This window comes from Leuciscus leuciscus (genome assembly GCF_965113295.1).
Source record: "Leuciscus leuciscus genome assembly, chromosome: 12".
NCBI lineage: Eukaryota > Metazoa > Chordata > Actinopteri > Cypriniformes > Leuciscidae > Leuciscus > Leuciscus leuciscus.
Genome location: NC_138736.1, coordinates 15,747,894 through 15,773,407, shown reverse-complemented (window position 1 = coordinate 15,773,407; position 25,514 = coordinate 15,747,894). Strand labels below are relative to the sequence as shown.

The 25,514-nt window shown below is 39.7% G+C and overlaps 1 protein-coding gene across 5 annotated transcripts in view; it reads left to right on the top strand.

Moving 5' to 3' along the window:
- Positions 1-25,514, top strand: part of septin7a (septin 7a) — a 214,106-nt gene that overhangs the window by 167,231 nt on the left and 21,361 nt on the right. For 4 of the 5 annotated variants that reach the window (XM_082186135.1, XM_082186134.1, XM_082186133.1 and 1 more), the window contains exons 1-3: positions 1,208-1,240; positions 1,809-1,911; positions 11,369-11,475. In XM_082186135.1, the coding sequence (XP_082042261.1) occupies positions 1,223-1,240; positions 1,809-1,911; positions 11,369-11,475 (228 nt within the window). In that variant the 5' untranslated portion in view covers positions 1,208-1,222. Of the gene's footprint in view, positions 1-1,207; positions 1,241-1,808; positions 1,912-11,368; positions 11,476-25,514 lie in introns of those variants that run through there. The other variant, XM_082186136.1, reaches the window with a different exon arrangement.

The following is a 25,514-nucleotide window of genomic DNA, read 5'->3' as shown; positions in this document are numbered from 1 at the left end:
TATGTATTACATTTTTGTGTTAGGGCTATTGAAAATTTTGGCAAGGCTATTGAAAATTTAAACCACTGTCCTGACCTGACCAGTAGAAAAAAAATCCTTAGCGTTGAATCCTGAATATATTTCCGTATTACTGGATTCTTTGATTCTGTTTGTGCAAATTTGTATTCGCAAATTTTATGAAAGTGATTATCACAGAATAACTACTTTAGTCAAAAATGTTGCTCTGTTCCTAACACAAAGCTAACTTAATACTTCAGAAGATACTTTTGAATCTAATGCATGAGTCGTATGAGCTACTGTAACCTTTACAGTACGTTGCAGCATACTTTCTGAATCATCATCACAAACTTGCATCTGTTCAGCTGCATACGTGTCCCTTCAGGACATTTTCTTTTGTAGTGTAAGCAGAATGACATGAAGGTTTTGATAGTCAAATGAGTTGGGTTTTTTATGTGCTGCAATCACAGATATTTGATGATTTTCAGTTTCAAAAGAAAGAAATACTATTCAGAGAAGGCCTAATTTATTCAGTGAGATGATTTTTAGTGTCAATTTTACTGGCAGCGTAAGCACTGTGGAAGTCAAGTGCTGAAGCCCAATTTCTGACCTTCCTGTAATTCTGTATGTTTAGAGAAGTTGTTCAGCACTAGGCAAACACTATGTGCTGTAAATTGTTGTGGTTTGTATCAGAACTAAAATAGGTTGGGTATTAACAGAAGCTTCCACAGATGTGTTTTGTTCTCAAACTTATTTCATTGATTTGGCATCAGCACAGTAATAGGTCATTAGCTATTTTACACCTGGTATTAACATGTATCTTGTTTGATCTGGTAATAATGTGTCCATTGAACATGGTTTGATTGACCACAACAGTGTTTGGAGACTGTTCACACATGTATCCACTTGAGATTGGATCACCTGAGATGGATGTTTATATAAATTATATATTTATATCATAAATATATAATTTATTATTCATTGGCTGCTCAACATCAGCTGTCAATCAAACCTGAGCCAATGGTTGTGGTGAAGCTCTTAGTGAATCGCAGACCAGCAGTTACAGATGAAAACCTCTTAATGCACTTTAGCGGTTATCTTTCTTTTCTCATTTTCTCTCTTTCTGTTTTATTTTGTGTATGTGGATACCTCTTTCCCTGCCTGGTGGAATCTGATCCGTCCGTCCATCTATTCATCCATCGATCTGTGGAACAACACGATCTGAATGCTCTCCAAAGTAGCAGTAAGTATCCATACAATCATTTCAAACACCTTGACAAAACACACAAAAAAACCAAATATATCGGTTCAAAAGGGCAGCTGTGTGCAACTTTCTGTTTTTGACACCCACTTGTCAGAGCAGAAAGGAAGTCAAGCTGTATTCACATGTTTTCGCTATGGTGTTTTTCAAAAAAACACCTAATACAAAGTATAGAGACAAGAGACTCTGCTATTCACTGTTGCTTAGCAAAATACTCTGTTCGTAAGCTCCACCAAGTTGTGGTTATCCATGTGGTTATTATAAAGACATGGGGTGGACTTTTTGTTTTGTTTTGCACAAGCAAGCATGGACATTTTCTCCAGAAAATTTTAACAAATATCGTTTTTAAATTATCATTTGTCTTAAAGCCCATGCTTTTAACTAATTACATTATTATAGCCAAATTTCGATGCTATTGTTTAAGTGTTTTGTTAACAGTAATCATGTGTAGTCATGGATTACGTAGTCAATCCCTACGTGTTTCTTATTTGTAGTGTTTTGTCAGACTAGCATGACAAAGCCGTTGACTGTGTTTGGTTTTGGTCTACAGCAACAGAAGAACCTTGAGGGGTATGTGGGATTCGCAAATCTCCCCAACCAAGTGTACAGAAAGTCTGTGAAGAGGGGCTTTGAGTTCACTCTCATGGTCGTCGGTGAGTAGCTTCTGTCCAGTTCATCCCACTGCTGCCCACAGAATTCTTCTTTTTTTTCCCCCCTTAAATTAAAGCTCATTTGTCATTTGAGGAGAATTATAACAACCTTTTTGGAATATCTGCTAGACCTTTTCTTTCATTTAAAAGTCATTTTTGATAAACCTTAAAAATGGATAGTTCACCTGAAAAAGAAAATTGTCATTGTTCTGAATTTTCCTTTTTCCTTGGAACACGAAAGAAGAAATTGGAGCTTGACATTTCTAATTCACTGGAATTAGAACAGTCTGTTAAATTTCTTCTTTTATGTTTCAGAGAAAATAAGGTAATTCGGTTTGGTACAACTTGACAGAGTAAATGTTGACCAAATTTTCATTTATGGGTGAATTATCCCTTTTAAAAAAAACATTGTATGTCTTTTTGAGGTTTGCGACATATGGGAAAAAGTTTGAATGAAACTTTAATCAAAGCAGTGTCAAAAATAGAGGGCTGGTGACCCAGCTATGTGGATTATATGCACTCATGTGTCTAGAGGTATATGGTTTCACACGGGCCGCTTCATGCCGGGCGCTGGCAGCTGTGCGCTGAAATGCATTAGTGATGGATTTCACATGGAAGAACAGAACGAGAGAGCAAGGCTCAAAGAAACGCGCATTCGAAACAAATGTGCTTCCCATTCTCCCCTGGACCTGGGGTTTTTCCCCTCCCTTGGAATGTGTGTGTGAGCGTGGCCTTGTGGGTGGGAAGTTTCCTGTAATCCCATTCATTCAGCCTGGCCTGAGGACTAGTATCTACCTCCACCTTCAGCTCTTCAGACTCCAAACACAACACAACCTGAAACTGTCACTGACGCCCACCTGGGGTCACCTCACGTCCTGTTCATAATGGAAGTAATCCAGAGCAGAAGCTGTGTTTCTGACAGTTTTTCAGAAATCCATCTCCACTGGATTTTGGGAGGAGTGTTAGTGCAGCTGCGCCCTGGAGTTTCCCCCTCTGCTGCACGCTGGGCAGGAAATGAGCTTTTAGATGGCAATTTGGTGTACAGCGTGTAATTAGAATCGCAGGATAATTGAAGAACTGCAGCGCTGTCAAACACTTCCAGCTCTTTCTTTGGATGATAAAGACACAGATGTTGTTGTTCAGACCATTCGTCTGTTCTCAGTGGGTCTTACAATGTGGTCTTCTATGGTTTTAGACCTGTCTGTTGACTGGCAGTGGTGTAGAGTCATGAGTCTGGTGAAAGTCAATATTTACCAATCATTAACACATTTACCAGCCATTTGTAAGGATTGACCTTGATCTTGGCTTGTGTAGAAGCTCCTCTTCTCCTTCTCCTTCTTCTCCTTCTCCTTCTCCTTCTCCTTCTCCTTCTCCTTCTCCTTCACCAAGGATTATGAGCTCTGTAAAGCTTTATTTCCCCATGATTGCTGAAAAATAGTAGTTGAATTTGTATTCCAGATTTTAGGTTTTTAACTGTTTGACAGGAACATGTTTTACAGTGGTTGTAAATCAACACTGTACACAGTATTGATACTGAACCTTAAAAAAAAAAATATATATTTTTTTTTTAACACTGTGTGGTCTAAATCAGGCACATTCAAATGGCGGACTGGGGTCCAGGACCGGACACTTGCTTTGTTCAAACCACACCGCAAGACATTGACAACGGAGAGGTTCACACTGCATGCGTTATTTTTATCTGTCATACAGTATATGACTCTGACAGTTGAAACCAGATTAGTGACGTTTTTTCAGTATGTTAAGAGCATTTCAAAATAAGCATATACTTGTTATTTATAGATGGCAAGGAAAGACAACATAAACTTTGAAATTACTAGTTAACTTTGTTTTCTGCTCATGATGAAGGCGTTTATATTGTTCATTGTTTGTTTTTAGTAGAAAATAATTTTAAGCAAAATATAAAAATGGTCCAGACTTAAAGAGGAACAACCCTGAACCCACATACACTATATTTTCATGTCACATGGCCTTCTGCCTCTAAATATAAAATGATAGCTTGATAAAACATCTGATCTTACCTTTTAATATTCATATAATGGGATCAACTGATTAAATAATAATAATTTTTTTATAGAAAAAATGATGTCACTTTGTAGGCCAACCGGCAGTTAGCATCACACTGGTTCCCTCGCCGAAAACCCAATAGGATTTTCCCATAGGCTTTTGGATTATTGCTAAAAACAAGCTCTCTGATCAACAAAAGTTTATGATACTTGCACGTTTTGTCCATCAAGATAATTATCACAGATGAACACAACTTTTAGGAATTTTGAAGCCTAAATGCAGTCTCCAGAAGTAAAAAGCTAAAGGTAGGCTATAAACGAACTACATCACGTTCCCACAAATTCACCAAGCTTGCGACAACTCTTTCAGTTTTTTTTTTCTAAAAACATTTCCCCAGAATGTTTGAGTTAGAATAGTTTGTAAGAGCACAATTATAAACATAACAAGGCTGTAAAAGTGGACTGAGCTTACCTTTTCGGCGTGATGACATTTGTCCCCGACAGCCTCTGTGGTCCCATTTAGCCACTTGTTAGCAACCGCATTTTTCAAGACACGTAACAGCTTAAAAAAATCACGACTGGGATAATGCTGATGTATTTTATTTCGTAGAATAAAATGTGAAAGTGTCTTGAGCTTGTGTTCACCACAGACCTTATTTCAGTAATTTAACCAAAATCCATTAAAAAAAAAACATTGACTTTGGGAAGATGGAACCAGAAGTGATAAAATGCAACTCGCTTTTGCATTTTGGCCTACACATTTTTATATATATATATATATATATGAATAGTTCAGATGCAAAAGCCTCTAAGTGACATCTGAAATTTTCTTCTAGAATGATCATTTTTATAAAGTTTGTATATTTAAGTTAAGTAATTTCACTTAAATGACAATTAATAGGCAATTTGCATTGCCATTTAAGTGAAATTATTGAACTTAAATATACGAGCTTGATAAAAACGATCATTCTAGAAGAAAATTTCAGATGTCACTTAGAGGCTTTTGCATCTGAACTCTTCATACATATATATACATATATATTTTAGTGCTGTCAAACGATTAAAATATTTAATCGTGATTAATCGCATTAATGTCATAGGTAACTCGCAATTAATCGCACATTTTTATCTATTCTAAATGTCCCTTTTTGTCCTATTCTTTTTTTTTTCCTCATTTTAATGCTCTTATCAACATGGAAAAGTGGATCGGCTTGCTTTGTGCAGATGTTTTTTTTTATTGAAAACAACATTGGCATATACTGTAGTGTTCAATTTCACACTAACATTCTCACTTGGAGCAAATAATCACGTCAGAGAATTCGCATCAGCTGTGTGCTTGGCCATCAAGTGGTATTTCAGACTGGACGTGCTGCGATGATAGATCAGTTCACAACAACAAAACACACAGATCACTTTGGTCTTGTCAATACGCTGATTTCACGCAGCCGCCATTTTGAAATCGAAAGTGAGGCTCCGGTGGGAAAAACCCCGGAAGTAAAGATAAACAACAATGCCTTTGGACTACCAACCTGAAGCTGCTGCCGCGATTTACACTATTGGATATTAATATCCAATATAGGATATGTATATAGTTCATTCCTGCTTCTTTAAAAAATTTTTGAATTATATGAAAAAAAATTTTTTATTTATAAATGAATTTCACTGTATATAGTCTAAAGTAGGGATGCACCGAAATGAAAATTCTTGGCCCGAAACCGAAAACCGAAAAAGAGGAAACCAAGGCCGAAAACCGAAACACCGAAAGAAATTATGCCAATTATTAGTACCATTGCATTTATGGCTATGACTGTGTACTAACTTTACTAAAATCAAGGCATTGCAATTGCATAAATTAATATTAAAGTTTCAAAGAATAAATCAATTAAAATTGTATGCAAATATTTATTTAGCACATTGCAAAGTATATAAAATAAAATATTTAACTTGACCCCACTCATGTGTACATTAAATAATAATGTAAAAGCCTACTGGCCTGCAGAAAGGTTTAAAAATTAAATGTTCTCTCATAAAAACAAAGTGCATTTAGGCCAATACTGCCATAGCCCATAATAATATCTGCAGCTATATGCTCATGGACATGAGTTGCAAAAACCATAAACAGCTAAGGTAAACACACACACCTCTGAGAAATGACGGCTGCTCTGGTACACGCAAGGTCCGTGGGTGACTCTCAGATATATTGAAATACGTCCACACCGCAGATATGTTGCTTCAGACAAGCACGTGCAGGTCGCGATATATCTGCTGTTTGCGTCATCACAACAGTTCGGCCGTATTGTTTCGGTGATAAAAGTCTTTCGGCCTTTCGAAAATTTTCGGTGGCCGAATATTCGGTGCATCCCTAGTCTAAAGTATAAAAGAAATGTATGTACAGTTTTAGAATTGACACAACATCATTAAACACAACAATACGCCATCGCATTCACGACTCTCCTGTGATTAAAGGCGACACTTCCGGTTTTCTTCCCACCGGAGCCTCGCTTTCGATTTCAAAATAACGGCTGCGTGAAATCAGCGTATGGAACCATTTGGCAACTTTTTAAAAAGTAAACTTTCCATTCAGAATCTTATTGGCATCCATTTCGGCGTCTCGCGCTCGCCATCCATTCAAAACGTAACGTTAGCCTACTACTCTTTGGCCGGCTCGCAAGCCCAAACAAGTGTGTGCGGCGTACCTGCTGTTTTGTTTCCGGTCTAGTTATATATCACGCACGTTGACGTAATTGGCTACAAATCGCGTTTTTGGTTCACTGGACTCAAAAGAAAATTTTGTGCATAGCTCTCTGAATTTTTCTTTTTTGAGTGAACTATCCCTTTAAATGGCTCTTTCTTGACAGCACACATAAACGTATCTTCTTTCCTGCATTCTGGTTTCATCCAAGCCAGTGAAAGTTATTTGGAAGTTCGTGGTAAACTCTTTCCCTGCCAGCACAGGCCTGAGCTCTTCCTGCTTCCCAGCTTCCCCCACCCCTATCATTCGATGGGGAGTTCCTCTGGAATAAGCCCCCTGGTTTACACAGCTGTGGGATATTTCCTTTAAAGGAAGCGTGTTGGACCCTTACCGATCCGCCTGGTGGTCTTTGGGTTGAACTGCTCCAGTGGCATGACTCTCACCCCGCTCTTCTCTGGCATTCCGTAACACTTAACATCTCTTGTTTAGATTGCCTCAATTGAAACAGTTTGGATTTATTGTAGTGTTTGCTGTGTCTGAGAAGTGTTCTGTAATGGTTAATGTTGTGAAATACAGGAGGCTAGATGGATGCTTGTTGTGTGTTGTTTTTCATCTGCCCAAAGCAGGCCTGTTAGGATTTGACACAACTGTGAGTTTCGTAATGCACAGAGACAGGGCGGGTTACAGATACCGCAGTTTTGCATTTTTGGGCGGCTGACAGGAAAGCCCTGATCTATCATCATTGTTGACACTGAGTTCAATGAAGGACTCTGTAATTAGCTCTAGTGTTAACATGATAAACCTTCTACCCATAGTCACCTTTTTGTTCATTTATCAATGTCTTTATCTCCTTCCTCAAGGCTAAACTCTCACCATCATGTTGTTCAAAACCTATATGGCTTTCTTCCTACAATGGAACTAGAATGTACCTTTTTGTACATTCTGTCAATTGCAAGAATGGAGAAAACTGACCAACCATAAACTTTCACATTATTTTTATGAAAAAAATATTTTTGTCTCTGTTATAATATGTTTGCTACAAATATGCAAGAAAAAACAAACAAATAATGTAATAACTGTTTCAGACACAGAAAGTGAACCTGCATCTCTCACAATTGCTTTGTAATGTGGTTCCTCATTTTCATTTTGGAGGCTTAATATTTCACATATGGATCACCGGAAGAGAAAAAAAAAATTTCAGACATCTTATACAGTATATGCTTTTGATGGTAAAAATTCAGCTCAATCAGATATTTTCTTTACTTGTAGACACAAATTTGCGCACATCAGCATTGGTCAGACTATTAATCTTCAAATCTGCAGATTCTGATTGGGTGTGAGGGTTTTTATTCATTATCTGAACAAAACATTCTGAAAGTTATTCCAACAATTTCATTATAGCTGTTGTGGACTTCGCTGTTCTGATCAGGCTTTTATATTAACACTGTGTATCAAGTTTTGTTAAGTTTGCGTTCAGGACATAAGGTCAATTCATGAATAATGAGTGACACCAGGCCATTTAATTCACTAATAACTTTGCAACGCTTCAGTGACTTTTTGCCACCACCATCCCTTGCTGCTGTGTGCCTAATTTGGTGAAGATCTAACCAACAGCCTGGGAGGAGTTTGAAAAAGCAGGTTTTTAAGAAAATTCGAATAGTCTGAAAATGTTATGGCGTGAAATAAAGTTATGATCCAAAACATGACCCATACACTTTTGGGGCAGAAAAATAAAGAAAAAACTCAAACTCAGTAGGGTACCAGTGCGTTCTGTGCTTGGACCCCTAAATATACAATCTACTCCTGCAATGCTGCCAACCTGAAGCTTGCATGAGCTTGCGTTTCCGGTCTCTCGCATTCACATGCATATGAATGGAAGTCAGTGGAGTGAAAAGTGTAGTGTGATTGCCCTTTACACACTAAAGCCAATTGTTAATCTTATCTGATGTTTGCTTTTTTATTATTATTTTGAACCCTGCATGGATCACAGAAGAAACAACAGAATATTTACATTGTTCCTTTCCATACAATAAAAATTAATGTTTATGTCTGCTGTTGAATTCCAAACAGAACAAAGGAACTCATGGGTGCAGCTCTCAAATCTTATTTACACATTACTCAAATCTTACTTACACAATATTCAAAAAAAAAAAATGTGGGGGGGGGGAGAAACTACGTAGTTTAGCATAATTGCAGCAGCATTTATCCTTTTTGGAGCTTGGAAGCACTTGTCCACTATCATTGTATGGAAATGAACAACATGAAGAACATACTTTTTGCGTTGTAGAAAGAAAGTCAAATACAGATTTGAAGTGACATGAGTATGGGTTAATTGAGTATAATGTTTATTTTTGTTGAACTATCTGTTTAAAGATTTTGTACTAAATTAGTGTCCTTAAACAGCTGCAAGTTACGATACCATAACTCCTACAAGCCACAATTCCATAAAATCTTCAGTTTTTTTTATGTGGATTTCTTGTAGCAGGAAAATTCTTTACTCTGGCAGCCCTATTATCCAGTATCATGTGTCTTCCAGCAGTAACTCCACCATTGTGACTGTTTTCTGGTCTCTCAGCTGCACTGGTTCCAGTCCAGAGAAGGGCAGAAGTGCATCCCAGTACCCGCTTTGCTCCACCACTCGCTGCCTGCTTTTATTGTTTCCCTAATTCATTATGACATTTTAAAGAAGACCGTATTTCACTCACTGTTTTCAAAGACCACATTCAGAGAGCAAAAATAAATCCTGTTGGGTTTGCCCTCATTCTGCTCAAAGAGCAGTTGGTTTTTGCATCCCTCCAGGCTGTGAGTGGAAGATGTTTCTTTTGCAATGGTGAGGTCACTGTTGTTCTGCCCTTCTGGAAAACATTTAGGATTTGAAAAGAAGCTTTTCTTTGTTTGAAGGTTCTCTCCCTGTTTTACGTGCTGCTTTGGCTGGCTGTGGAAGTGGCACAGGGTTGGGCACTTGTTAAAGGTCAGGAGAGAAGCCCAGCGCTGCTCTGTGCCAGCATGCACCCAGTTTCCTTCACACTGTCCTCTTTGTTCCAGGCCTTACAGGAACCACGTTGCCACGCATCCAGTTGATGGATTGCTCACGGATGCTTGGAGGAATTGTTCTGTGTAAAAGTCAATTGTTGTTGGAGACGTGCATTGTGGGGAAGCACTTGAAGTGTGTGGAAATCAAATGTCAGCAATATTTTTGTTTAACACAGAGTGGGATGAGTTACCTTTTTGGCACATTACAAACTACACTTATACATTTGCTCTGAGTAATTTTTGGGTTACTCCAGGTGTTTGCTAAGGCATTTCTTGGTGCGTGCTAGGTTGTTTTGTGTAGTTGCTCGTTGACATACACTACCGTTCAAAAATTTGGGGTCAGTATTTTTTTCATTATTATTATTATTTGAAAGAAATTAATACTTTTATTCAACAAGGATGCATTAAATTGATCAAAAGTACCAGTAAAGACATTTGTAATGTTGCAAAAGATTTCTATTACAAATACATGCTGTTCTTTTGAACATTCTATTCATCAAAGAATCCTGACATTTTTTTAATTATGGTTTCCACAAAAATGTTGTAGCATAACTGTTTTCAACATCCCACCCCACACTTTTGAACAGTAGTGCAAGTCATAAGAGTTCACCCTCATGATGGATTTGTCTACTAGGTGGAAAATCATAAGTCTAGTTGGTTAGAAAAGGTACCGTGTACCTTTTCTAAACAACCCAGGTAATTTGAGTTATTCATATCCATAGTACAAACTTTAGCATTCAATTAATCCAGCACAGTTTAACACTTAGGGTTAAAGGTTAAGTATGAGCGATGGAAACACCACTTACGAAGTTTGTCAAGTTTTTTGAACATTCTCTTTGTTTATCTTGGTTCTCAGCACAACCTCTGGTTCTTCTCCTGGTTTGTACTTTATCATGTTGAGTCTGAGTTTCAGACTGTTTAAAATTTCTCTCCATCTATCCAGATAAATAGTTGTATTCTCTTGTGGTTCATGGAATTTCACAAATTTCAGATGCTGTCTGCGATTCTCAGACTCAAGCTGGGAACAACCCCATATAAGTTAATGTCAGAGCTGATTACATTATGCCACTCCTCTAGACTGATTTCCTGTTTTTGGAGTTAAGTTTAAAAAACTGAAACATCTCAGACATTCCAAGTGCTAAGTTTTGGTAGATTTGAAATGATGTGCCTTATAGGGCCCTATGATTTCCACCAATGCGGAAAATGCATACAAAATTGTGGAATCCAGTTCTTAAAATAGAATTTATTGTATAACAATGTGGAATGTCACAGAATTTGGCAAATTTCTAATTAACAAATCAAAAGTAGGGCTGTATATTAATAACCAAACCTCCATTGTGCAGTACTTCATTTGATACAAAAAAAAGGATTTTGTTAAAGGAGTTGTTGTTTTATTTAATTTAATTACATTTTAAAAGATTATTGCAAGTGATTTAAAACTAAATTAAACCATTAAAACGGAAAATGGAATTTGTAAATAAATAAAACACATTTAATTGGGCCCTAGCTTTAGCAAGCACCATAGTTTACTCAAAATATTTATTCAAACAGGCATGTAAGAGGAGAATGTGTAGAACATTGTGAATGATGGCTGTACAGATAGATTGTGTGGAAATCTGCAGACTCAAATTCCACACAGTCCTTGTTCACAAACAACAGAAGTGATGAGTGAGTCACGTCCTGATGTAATGTCTTATTCTCTGTCCTGCAGGAGAATCAGGTTTGGGAAAGTCTACACTCATCAACTCCCTGTTCCTGACAGACTTGTATTCACCAGAGTATCCCGGACCCTCTCACAGAATCAAGAAAACTGTTCAGGTAAGATCCACTCAGTATATGGATGTATCCTCTTTTTACCATGAGATCACTATAAAGCGATACAGTGGCAACCTATTTTGTTGGCCAATCTGTAAGTTCGCATCACCCTGGTTCCCTCGACAAAAACCCAATTGGAGTTTTCCGTTGGCTTTTGGATTATTGCAGAAAATAAGCTCAACTAAAGTTTGGTTCTTACATTATACATTTTTTTTAAGGCTAAATATAATCTACACAAGTAAAAAGCTAAACATAATCTATAAACAAACTACACCATGATCGTATGACTTCAATGTCACCACCATTAAGCTTCCGACAACTTAATTTAAAAACATTTTTCCTAAAATGTTGAGTTAGGATAGTTTGCAAAATGATTCATTATATAATGATTATAAACACAATGAGGCTGTGAAAGTGGACTTGTGAGTAGATGAGTTTAACTGTTTGGTGTGATGCTGTTTAATGTCCCAGACAACCTCTGTAGTCCCATTTAGACACTTGTTAGCTCTAGCAGCCATGATATTACTTATGTATTTAATGTCATAGAATAAAATGGGAAAATATCTCTAGCTTTAGTCGAACAAAGACCTTATTTCAGGCATTTAACCAAAAACCCATTCAAAAAACCCACTGACTTCAGGACGATGGATTCAGAAGTGCTAAAATGTGTCTCGTTTTTGGGTTTTGGCCTACAAAAATATGTCATCCTGCAGCACTTTATAGAGCTGTTTTTCGCATCTGGATCACATATGCCTCAGTCTGCCATGTGTTAGGGCTGAATCTTTTGCAGAATCAGCAGTATTCTAGCATCAGCCTAGTATCAAACTTTTACTTAGGAGCTCATGCTAAAGACAGCTTCCCATTTCTCTAAAGGCGCTTTTCCACTGCAAGGTACGCGTCGGTACGGCTCACTTTTTGGTGCTTTTCCATTGCATGGTGCGGCTCACTTAAATAGTAGCACCTCGGTTGAGGTTCCAAACGATCCGATGCTAAAATGTGATGTGTAAACACTGCAGATCACTGATTGGTCCGAGAGAATCGTCACTACCAGCCGCATTGGATTTGCGTCACGAGAGACCAAACCCAAACAAACAAACTTCTTCGTCTTGCAGTGAAAAACATCCACATGCAGAGAATCAAGAAAACCATTCCATATAAATGTGTTGTATGTTTGTTTGTCGCGTTTCCGATAATGTCAGTAGAGCCAGCGCAACTATAACGATCAGTCTATACTCCCACCCACTTTGAAGCGGTACTAAACTGCAATGGAAAAGTGAGCCGTGCCGTGCCGTACCATACGATACAGTGGAAATGCGCTATAAAGCAGGGGTTTCCAATTCCAGTCCTCGCGCATCCCCGCTCTGCACAGTTTGTATGTCTCTCTTATCTGACACACCTGATTCAGATCATCAGCTCGTTAGAAGAGAGCTCCAACTTGGGTGCGTCCCGATTGAAAGGGTCCCTACACAATGTTCACTGCTCACTACTCACTTAGCATGGGATATATCTGTTGCAGTTCAATTCACTAAACAAAATGCGTTCATTTGCAAAACACTCTAATGTCATCAAACACAGACGAAACTCAAAGTTGCGCATATTAGAAGAGTTTAAAGGATTAGTTCACTTCAGAATAAAAATTTCCTGATAGTTTACTCACCGCCGTGTCATACAAAATGTCTGTTTTTCTTTCTTCAGTCGAAAAGAAATTAAGGTTTTTGAGGAAAACATTCCAGGATTTTTCTCCATATTGTGGACTTCACTGGAGTCCAATGGTTTGAAGGTCCAAATCAATGCAGCTTCAAAGGGCTCTACACGATCCCAGCTGAGGAATAAGGGTCTTATCTAGCAAAACGATCTGTCATTTTTTTATATACTTTTTAACCACAAATGTTCGTCTTGCACTAGCTTTGCCACGTAGATATAAGCCAATAAACGTTACGCCACGCATTGCGTAATCACGTTGGAAAGCTCATGCATAATAGGCGGGAAACTCAATCTAATTTTCTCCTCCAACTTCAAAATCGTCTGACATCGTTGTTAAGGTTTTTTTTTTTTTTTTTTTTTTTTTTATGGTGTGTTTGCAGTCTTTGCACGTTCACTTTGTAATCACTAGGTCGGTACTTCCGCTGGTCACGCGTGACCTTTCCAATGTGATTACGTAATGCGTGGCACATCGCAGAGCTAGTGCAAGACAAGCATTTGTGGTTTAAAAAGTATATAAATGTTTTTTTCTTTTTTTTTTTTTTTTATGACCAGCCGCGTACAAACGCCTGCTTCGGATTGGAATCTCCCTTAATGGTGAAATACTCTTTAAAGTTCCCTTCGCAGCACAAATATGGTTGAATGGAACCCACCCCTCAACTGAGCGTGTCAGATAAGAGAGACATGCAAAATGTGCAGAGCGGGGAGGAACAAGGACTTGAATTGGGAGCCCCTGCTCTAAAGGAAGGAATATGTGATGTGGCCTGCTGCTAAAATACCAGACACCACCTGTCAATCCAGTGAGCATTAGAACTGGATTGACAGGCATTGGCGATCTCTATCAAACACAGGTGTGACCCATGATCCCTCACATGCTTTTGTGGTATGTGGTTTGTCAGCTATTGTAAAGAATGCAGTGATTACAGTGCCACACATTTCTGGTGTTTTTGCAGTCAACAAGACATGATCCAGGTCTTAGTGGGTGTGTGGACCAATTTCATGAGGTCTTTTTTGTTTTTGTTGTTGTTTTTTATCTTAAACATTGTAGATTGGTACATCTGTGAGGAACACTATGCAAAAGTTTGAGATGATTGTTGCATTATGTAACTGTGTCATCATATGACTGTCATGACACAAAGATCAGTTTGCACATGATGTACTGGAATCTTTTGCAGTTTCACAGAAATCAACCCCATTTACTTGATGTTCAGGCAGTTAACGGTCCCAAATAGCATTACTGTATATGATGTAATGTGGCCAAAATAGGGTAAAAAATGTAATTGCGATTTTTCTGATTAAAATTGCAACTGCAGTAAAAAAAAAACTCCAGGTTTGCCGTGCTTGTTTGCAGGGCTTCACAATTTGGCCAAAATGTTGTGGTGTTATATATCAATATGACTAAATGGTAATAATAATAACACTGGCAGATAACGAGCTGCTCACATGTAAACGAACACAGTGCTGCGCTTTACTCAATTTACATTTTTAATTAATTAAATTTAGATGAATTAAATTGCAGTCTTTGAGATTTGGTAATCGCACTAAGCCATATCACAATTTTATTTCAATTAATTTGGCAGCCCTAGGCTAAACAAATTGATCTCTAATCATAATGTTTCCATTGAGTCTGATCATTTCTATGCTGATAGATCAGGGAGTGATACTTTAGTAGAAATGGGTCAGTTTTGATATCATACTGCTCTTGGCTTATGTCAGGTGAAGGATTAGGTTTATATCTGGATTAATTTTAGGGAAACAGTTTCCATTGAGATGCCCTTTAATCTAGTCACCACTGCCACACATCTAATGAGATGAACATACTGATTGAATAACATGCTGTTACACTGTAGATATGAATAAGTAGAGAATGCATTAGCAACTGTTGCTAATTGCTGTCATACATCAGTGTGTCTGCCACATTGGAAAGGTCAAAAGCTGCCCATAAATGCGTGCAAGTAAATTGACAGATGCAGTGTGTTATTAATGCTACCCCCGGAACCCCCCCCCCCCCCCCCCATAAAAATTTTAACCATGGCAACCATCTCATTGCTCTTGATTACAGAATGTGCAGATTCATGGAGAATAATACAGCCTTGATTTTTAACTTGATTTTTCTTTATTAAAAAAAACATCACTACAATACATAAATCATGCACAGTAATTACTTTAAATACTGGGCCAATTTAAAAAGTATTTGTACTTGGAAATCGATTATAATAAAATATATATTACAAGCATAATTACAACAGAAGTATAAATCTACTGTAAAAAAAACCTACTGTAAATAGGGGATGTATAGGGGATTTATACGACCTATATTAACTGCAAAAACTGTATTATATAAACCTATAACATTAAATGTTGTCTGTTCAAAGATTGATTGTTGACTAGGGCTGGACGATATTGCTGAAAATATAGCTCAGTTTTATGTTTTTGTTTCTTGAGCAGCAAATCAGCATATTATAATGATTTCTTAAGGATCATGTGACACTGGTGTAATGTGAGTAATGGCTGCTGAAAATTCAGCTTTACCAATAAATTACATTTTACAATATTACAATTTACATGTGAGTGAAATGAGTTTACATGCTGATAAAATACCAGTCTAAGAATCTGAAGCCTCTGCTGTCAGATAAAACTGATCGTGTCTCTGTTCTATCCTGTACAATGAACTTGTGTGTGACTGTTTGCCTCAGAGAATTCTGGGAAGTGAGTCAGAGAATCAGCATGTGAGTGATTTGTGCAGGAAGAGAAGCTTCATCACTGACGTTTCACACTTTTGCGTTACTCTTTGCAAACTGAAGAGCTCAAGATCTGTGTGTGTGTGTGTGTGTAATAGCTGTGATTATGATGGCACACATTAACCGCCCACTCTGTGGTCTGGCACCAGTGTCCTGACTATTTCAGGCCTGTGTGTGTTTATTTGGCAGCACTCATTGAGACTAGTTATGTTGTTTATGTAAAGTGTTGGCAGCTCTAACTGGATATGTTTGCCATTGAGATGTGAATACATTGTGACAGGTTGAAAGATGAGTGTGTGTGTGTGTGTGTTCAATCCCTCAATACAGCAGTTTGTCTGTTTATCTTAAACTCAAGTAGTATGTCAATACTGCTAATCGACAGTGAGTGAACATGTCTGGCAACATTTGAAAGGAAGTACTAGTGTATAAAAAGTACTGCAGACTTTTGCAGTCAGATATGAGTGTGTTGAAAGCTGAGGGTTTGGCAGAGCAGTTATGTGTCCAGACATTCATACCTGCGGACTTCTGAACTCTTTTTTTGCCCTCTTGTGATATCAGACTCTTACAAGAGATGCTTGAAGGAGCAGTGAAGCTCTTCATCAAGTCTTTATCATCCATTCTGCTCCACCTTTTCTGACCTTTTCAGTGGAGCATAGATAACTTAAGCACTGACCTCTTTGAAAGACAAAACAATGACATTTAGTTCATTTTCGTTGTGACTTTAAATGTACCAGTTTTACTCTTTCAAATGAGAAGTCCTGAAATGCATTGCAAATGGGTTTTTGTGTTGACTTTAAACCACACCCCAAATTACTAACTTCATTGGGGCTGGTGTTTATTTCTGACACCATATGTCTGACACTTGCTTGAGATATTTATCTTGACAATTGTCTGCGTCAGTTCAGGTGAGAAGAGGACAGCCAACGCCAGCTGCTGACAATTTGTGGCTTGGCAAATACAATAACTTTTTCATCAACAAAGGAAGTACAAAGACCAATCAAAATCTACGGATTTGGTTTCCCACCCCAGTCCAGTCAACAGATGGAATTTTAGACTGTTATGAAGCCAGTCAAGATGTTCTCACCATTTGTGCACCATTGCTGAGTGATTACACTGGTGTGGTGCAATTATCAGGATGATATCATTGATGTGGAATTGTTTCGTAAGACAGAAGACATGGGCTGGGTGATCACACCTCAGATTATTGTGATGCTTTTTTCTGGAATGCACAGCTAAAGTTCCATATTACTTTGCCAGATTATTTAAGTTATTTCAAAGGTCCTTACAGACTACAGCAGCAGAAGAACCAAAACCTACAAAGTCTTTGACTGAGCAAATAAATATAACAAATAATATAGGAAAATAACAAACTATTTCCTTGATTTTCCAACTAAATTCCCTTTTATTATCTATGGAAAGCAGGCTTTCTCCCGCTTTCACTCTCAAACGCACTCTCATAGAGTACAGACACACGGAAACTTGTTGTGTGCTGTTAGTCCTACACACATGAGCATTTTATGGACAAAAATGTCAAAGTATATCTGAACAATGTCTTGAGTTATGGTAGCTGTAGTATAAACGGAATAATTGACTCTGGGCCGTTGACTACTGTGACCGTATTACTACCTCGGCTGTGCATTATTTTTCAAATAATTCAACACTCCGTCGTCAATTACTCATTTACAAATTTCACAGTTCTGGCTCATTTTAGTAATTTTGAGGAGGAGAAAATGTATAATTTTGGAAAATAATTTCAGATTTCAACAAACAAATTAGAAACAAATTCTGTTCATTTCTTAAAGATAAAACAACAGATTTACCTGTTTACATGTATTATAGTTTGCAAGTTTGCTGTATATCTTAACACACTAGTTTTTTTCTCTTATGTCATTTGCCACGTCTATGAAACTGGATATATATATATATATATATATATATATATATATATGTATATATATATATATATATATATGAAAAGGTGTGTTTACAAAGACTTTTAATCTTAAGAATCAATCACATGCTTGTTTGTTGAGTCACATGCTCAGACACAGTCTTGAAAATTTACTGGAACAGGTAACTCAGGTAGCATTGTGATTTCCAGGCTTTTAAAAGTCATGGAGATGAGTTAACCATAAACTACACATTTCTTTTCACTTTTTTTCTATTTTTCTTTAATGGTTCATCAGCAAGTACAATCTATATAAAATTATTGTCAAGAATTTGTATCTAGTAAGAAAGTTTCTTTGTATCGACAAGAAAAGTTAAGGGAAAATCATGGAAATTCTCTGGTCAAAGGGTGAAGGTTTTTGAAAGTATGTTTTTAAAGCTCACTTCACAGTGAGCAAGTCCAGCTGCTTTCTTGAGTTACAAAGTCGAGTGTTGTTTCAGGCTGCCAGGTCTGAAGACGGGCAGCTCTCAGAGGTGTGATAAAAATCATACACAGGAAGTATTATGAGGAAGTACCATTGACTGTGTTAGTCTTGCGGTTTCTTGGCAAAGGCAGGTTATGACATGGCAAGGTGAATATCGAGCCCATGCAGTTATTTATGTTCTTTTTCCTTTTCCAAACATTGTCACTGTCACGTGAATAAACGGTTGAAGTCTTCAGAAATAGATGTTAAAACAGCAGCTCATGTTTGAATAGACGTCACAGCTCCACAGTTTCTCTGTCAGAGCCTTCCTTAGCGTCAAGCCCAGTCAAATCTTTTTTCAGTTGTTGCCTGTAGCATGTGTCTTCACTCATTTGCAGGGGAATCAGTGGGCTGCAGAGGAAACGCTGTCTTTCTGGTTTCTCAGCATAGCTAAATAACAGCGGTGCTATATCATCTACATGTCACTGCATGCTCATTTTTGCTCTTCCAATTTGTACAGGACCCATATCACTCCATGACTTCTACTTAAATTCATCAGAACAAAATGGGATGTCTGCAGTGTAGTTGTACTGAGCGTAGGAATGTGTGTGATCCTTTTTAAAGGGCGTGGAAAGGGCATTTCAATTTCAAAAAGCACAACTGGACCCGCCTGTCTGAAATTCTCATTGCTCAAAAAATACCAAACTACATTGGAGCAAAACTTTGGTTACCCTTTTTGTTTTTTCTCTGCACCCTTGCAATGCCTTGAAATCAACGGATTTGCTAATTCTCTTACTGAGCATAATGCTAGTAGGCAGCCTTACTCACTGAATCCGGAGTTGCGAGAAGTAAATGGGGAAAAAAGCGTGAGGTCTTGAGACTTGTTGGACTTATTTAAACTTGAGCACTGCTTTATTTTTAAATGAGATGCATCAAAATACACAAGCACAATGGTCAGACATGCATCTAGCCATGTAGAAAAACAATGTAAACAAATTTTACCATTGCACTTACGTTCAACTTTCAAAAAGACCTTTTTCCATTCCACAGCTCGCATCTTGCAAAAATGTGTTCTGTGTGTGGCCTCCTACGATGTTGCCAGCCATATTGAGAGCACTTTACTTCAACCAAAATACCTAATTTGTTGAAATGAGTCAGTTAGGCTCAATTTATTAAAAGGAATTAGACCGTTCTCAGGGAAGTGAACCCTTTTTGAAATGTGTACCCACTAGCTTGGACCACAGCTTCTGCTTTGATGTTTACTTAAGTACCAAGGGATATTAGCCCTGCGTAGGATGCCATCTTCAACCACCTCTCTTAAATATCTCAATGTTGTGCTAGATTCAATGCTTTGAACTTCACAAGCTTCATGAAATTCAATGACTTGTTTTTACCTTTCACTTGCTTACTGCTTACAAAACTTAAACGCCTTAAAAGCTAAACACCGGACTGATATAAATTTGTGCATTAGTCAGATTGTCAGTCAGAGGAAGTGCAAGGGGGGAAAACCTTTCCCCGTTTCTCAGACCGTTAGCTACTTTTTATTGTGGTTTGAATTGCTTTTTTTATTTCTGAGAGACGAATGGTTGTGATGAACTGTAGTAGTATGCGTCTCACGGAAACCAATGTGGTCAGCTGTACAGACGTAGGAAGTTAGTGAAGACTTTGAGTTGTTAGGGGAGCAAGGTGTCTCGTTTGCACTGTTTTACAGGCAAGTGGTGAGCAAGGTGTCTTGCTAGGTGATAAATCACACTTAAAGTGCTGTCTGTCTTTGCATGTGCCATTATTAGCTCCAATGTTTGACGTGCCAACCCAAACTACACCCCAAATGTTCTGCGGTACACCTCTGTGGGTGCCTGTTTTAGTGCCATGTCAGCCCCCAAACATTTTTAATAACTTTAATTAATTAAAAATATATATATTTTTTAAATTGTTCATGTCCAGCCAAATAAATATGTGCTTTTAAATGGTTATGCTATTGATGGACTGATATGAATTTTTCAATTTAGTAATCCACTGTAACAAAGGTTTGTTGATAAGAGAAGAAGGAGGTGGGGACCAGCGAACGTTCAACTTAACTTTAAACACAAAATAAATGAACAACAAAACGAAAGTAACAAAACAAAATTAAAGTGGCAGCCCCTCACGGACGACTGCCGCATAAACTAAAACAAAACAACAAAAGTCCAGGCCTGGTCCTCTCTCATCCTTCACTGTTGCCTTTGGCTTGCTCAGTTGGGGATATTTTGGGGATATTTAATTTAATTTTATCAATCAATAAATTCCTCTTGAAACAAACTTTGTTGTATTATTTTAATTTAATACTGTGAAGCTGCTTTGATACAATCTGTATTGTGAAAAGCGCTATACAAATAAACTTGACTTGACTTGACTTGACTGTCATCACCCCTCCTTTTATCCTTCCGGAGTTTCTCCGGGGGACTCGAGACCGGTGTGGTCGCATGTGACACTCATTAGCACTCGCACCACCGGCCTCGCTTCTTTCCCACGGCTCTCGGCCCCTCCCTGCTTGCCACAATGACATTGTCCATCTATATATCAGTCCATCAAATTGAACTATTTATACACATGCAACATGTCTTCAAGAATGACTTACACTTACTTGTTGGATTTTATAGATGCGCAGTTCTCTGCATTTTTATCAGCATTAAAGGTCAGAGGTCAGCAGTATGATGTGTATTGCATATGATGTATGTTGGTGAGTGCTTATGGAGATCACAGTGAGACATGAGTGGAAAGCTCACCAGAACAGTGTAGTTTGATGAATCTGAGGTCACCTGCTGAACACAGACAGTAAAGCGCACAGGAATCCGCCACACGCCCAGCAGCAGGTGTGCGGCAGCAGGCATCGTCACGCTTGCCTGGAAAAAACACTGTTTGCATTCCAGAGCCGACGACCTCCTCAGAGCAATTTCTCCTAAATTCCTAGCCCTAAAATCATTTCTACATGTTTTTTTCTTTCCATGGTTCTGTGGAGTTGGTAATTTACTGAATGACAGATCTTTGGTGGCTGCACGTACGCCTTAGCGCATCATGTTGCTCATGTTTCCAAAACATCCCCATGGCCTCTCAGATAGTGCTTAAGGTTTCGAAAACAACACCTCGACTGAGAAGAAAGAAACGTAGCCAATGTGCTCTCATGTTGCATGTTTTTTCCCTTGGTAGGCTACTATGATGCCTGAGGGAGAAGAGAGTGTGTTTAGAAAGAAGATATTCACCCAAATTGTCTGTCTTCCGTGAAAAAAAAAAATATATATTTTGAAGAATGTTCACGCTGCCCTTCTCCATTCTATTTCTTTCAAATAAGCCATTCAGTGCTTTTGTGAGGATTTACGTGGAATTAGATTACACCGGAATTATAGTTTCTTTTGATGGCCGATGCCAATATCTTAAAGAGCAGTGTGGACGATATAAAGATAGTATACATCACAATATTTAATCAGATACTAAATAATACAACAATTGTTGCAATTAAAATTATATTTATTTTACCTGATAGTTGTTGAAATAATTGGCAATAGATCATTTTTAAATCAATGAACTTAAAAAATTACTTGGTTTTAAAAAATCAGTAAAATAAAATTTTTTACTTCACACAGTGTTAACACACAACATGAAGGACATATGTCATCAGTTTGAACTTGCACGCTCTCTAAAAACAGCCTCGGTTCAGGATAAGTGTAGATCCTCCATTCCAGTTGCTTGGAAGACGAAGTTGGCTACATTTCTTTTTTGGGGGTTGTGCTTCATGAAATGAATGTCCTGCACTTGGCTTAGTGGTGTCCGTCCGAGCTGTGGAATGTGGAGGGCTGTTTGGGAGGAAATCATAAAATGCAGCCCTGAACAACCCAAACCCAGAAGCCACAGTCTCAGACCACAGTCGCTTTATGGTGCACATGGAAAGGTGTGGGCTTGGGCTTGTTTTAGCTGAGGTTACACACATGTGGGCTGAATCTGTTGAGCTCTGACTTTTTGAGAATGTTTAAAGGGCTTAGAATTTCCTATCATTGATGGAAGAGTAAGACTAGATTTCTCAACTTTATTTGAGGTATCATTCTTGTCCATAGAGCAAGTTATGCCAAAGTTTAATGACTTTGGGTTAAGGTTAGGCTTAATGCCAATCAGCTGTTCCACACTCGAATCAGAAGCAGAAAATCTTTACTTTCCCTTTTTTGTGGCTCTTAATTGTGCATCTAAAAACCTCTGAATGGTTGTTTTGAGCCCTGCAGACCCTGATATTGACTTCATGATTGAATGGAAACCGTACTCGGTTACTAACGTAACCTCGGTTCTCTCTAGAGAGGAAACGAGTACTGCGTAAATCTTACGCTAGGGAAAATCTCTTTTCCGCGAGATACTGAAGCCAAAAAATTATCCTTAATTTTGAAATAATGTAAAACGCGTTGCGGCAGCATGCAGACACAGGCGAGACGGCTTGTGCGCCTATTGGCTGCCCTGCGGCAACTGCAGCAGCCTATCGATAAGGCCCACTCGTGACGTCAGCTCCAATGGGGGCGCTTCGCGCCCAATACGTCACGTCCCGCCAGAATGGGCGTGGTCTAGGGCTATAAACATAGCTTCGAGAGGCTAGCTCACTGGTTTTTCATCGCCGAAGCGAACCAGAGCGTGTGCAGGCACGGCAAGATACGCAGTACTCGTTTCCTCTCTAGAGAGAACCGAGGTTACGTTAGTAACCGAGTACGTTCTCTTACGAGAGGTACTCTCGTACTGCGTAAATCTTACGCTAGGGGAAACAGTGTAAAACGCTGTGCATGCTAAGATCCAGCACCAAAGTCCCAAGGGCAAGTGCCCGGGCTCATATAGTACATGATCATAATGGACTCCCAGAGAGCCCAGGAAAGAGTGGCTAGAATAGCATCATTCCTGTAATAATATAACATCTTATAAGGAGCAGTTATACTGATGATGTGTCGTACAGTCAGGGCGACCCCCGGCCTGGACTGACGAATATAGTGGGTCTTACACACTGCCCATAGAGCTGCGCGATCCAACAGCGAGCATTTGCTCAAGCAGTTTCAGTATTCTGGCCCGAACACATCAGGGCAGACAGTACCGATTTTAGACCGAAAGCAGCTTAGCCTGCAAGGCGGGAACCTCTAGGTTATAAAACCTTATAAATGTAGACGGGGAGGCCCAGCCTGCCGCCATACAGATATCTTGCAAGGCAATCCCACTAGACCAAGCCCACGACGAGGCCACGCCTCTCGTGGAGTGTGCTCTGACTCCAAATGGGCACTGTAAGCCCTTAGAGGTATAAGCCAGCGCTATAGCATCAACTATCCAACTGGATAGGCTCTGTTTCGACACGGCAAGTCCCTTAGAACGTCCGTAGAGTGAAAACAAAGAGCTGCTCTGTCTGTCTGAAAACAGACGTGCGAGACACATAAGCTCTTAATGCTCTGACTGGGCAAAGGAAGCTTGCGTCTCCTTCCTCGTCAGTGACCGGTAAGGCTGACAGGGAATGACCTGCGCCCTAAACGGTGTGTTGAGGGATTTTGGAACATAACCGTGCTTAGGTTTGAGTATAACTCTTGAGTCATTAGGCCCAAACTCCATACACGTCGCGCTTACTGAGAGCGCGTGTAAGTCCCCTGTGCGCTTCACTGAAGCGAGAGCCAGAAGAAACACTGTCTTGAAAGACAGGTGTTTAAGATCAATCGTCTGTAAAGGCTCGAATGGGTCACCTTTCATGGCTTCCAGCACTGTAGAAAGGTTCCATACAGGGACTGAGGGAGGCCTGGGAGGATTCAGTCTCTTAGCTCCTCTAAGGAAGACGATGACTAAATCGTTCCTTCCTACTGACTGACCCAGCGTTGTTTTTGAGAACGCTGCTATGGCCGCCACATACACTTTGAGCGTGGAAGGGGTCCTGCCCTTGTCCAACAGCTCTTGTAGGAAGGAGAGAACCTCGGTCACCCCACAGTCTAGGGGCGACACGCCACAAGCTGTGCATCAGCTGGAGAACACTGACCATTTCGAGGAATAGAGACGTCGCATAGACGGAGCTCTAGCCTGCGTGATCGTGTTTAACACTCCGCTTGGGGAGGTCAGCGGGTACCCGTTGATGGCCCAAACATGAAGGGACCACAGCTCTGGGCGCGGATGCCAAAACGAGCCCTTGGCCTGAGAGAGGAGGTCCCTCCTCACTGGCACTGGCCATGGGGCAGTGCTTGCTAGCTGCATCAGAACTGGGAACCAGGGTTGGTTTTTCCAGAACGGCGCTACGAGTAGCACTGAGCATCCTTCTCTGATCCGTTCTATCACCTGAGGCAGGAGAAAGACGGGAGGAAAGGCATAGAGCGGGCGGCGGGGCCATACGTGAGCCAGCGCGTCCCTGCTCTTGGAGAAAAATTCCAGACAGTGAGCGTTTTCTTGAGACGCGAACAGGTCTACTTCCGCTCTGCCGAATTTCTTCCACAGCAGCTGGACTGTCTGTGGGTGTAGAGGCCATTCGCCTGTCGGAACATTGTTTCTGGACAGTCTGTCCGGTCCTACGTTCAGGAGCCCTGGCACATGCGCTGCTCTCGGCGAGAGCAGGTTGCGCTGAGCCCACACCAGGAGGCGTTCTGTCAGCCTGTGCAGGTTTCGGGACCTGAGGCCGCCCTGGCGATTTATGTAGGACACCACTGACATGTTGTCCGAGCGGACCAGGACGTGGTGTCCTCGTATTTAGGGACAAAAACGCGTCAGTGTGTTGTCTACTGCCAACATTTCGAGGCAGTTTATGTGTAGAAGCTTCTCCCGTTCTGACCATTGGCCGAAGAACGGTCTGCCCTTGAGCAGTGCTCCCCATCCCAAGGTGGAGGCGTCCGTAGACACTACCTTCACACTCGAGGAAGTCCCCAGGCTAACACCTGATTGGTACAAGTCGTTTGCTTTCCCAGGTTTCAGAGCTGCGATGCATTTCTGATTGACCTTGAGACGAAGCAGACCGGAAGCCCACGCTCGGCGCGGTACTCGCGCTTTCAGCCAGAACTGTAGCGGGCGCATGCGAAGCAAGCCCAACTGAAGTACTGATGATGCTGAGGCCATGAGACCTAGCATCCTCTGAAATTTCTTGAGCGGGACAGATGCGCCGCAGCGGAAAGAGCTCGCTGCGCGCTGAATGTCTAGTACGCGCTCTGGTGACAGTCGCGCTATCATAGACAGCGAGTCCAGTTCTGTGCCCAGAAAAGATATTATCTGTCTGGGAGACAGAGAACTCTTC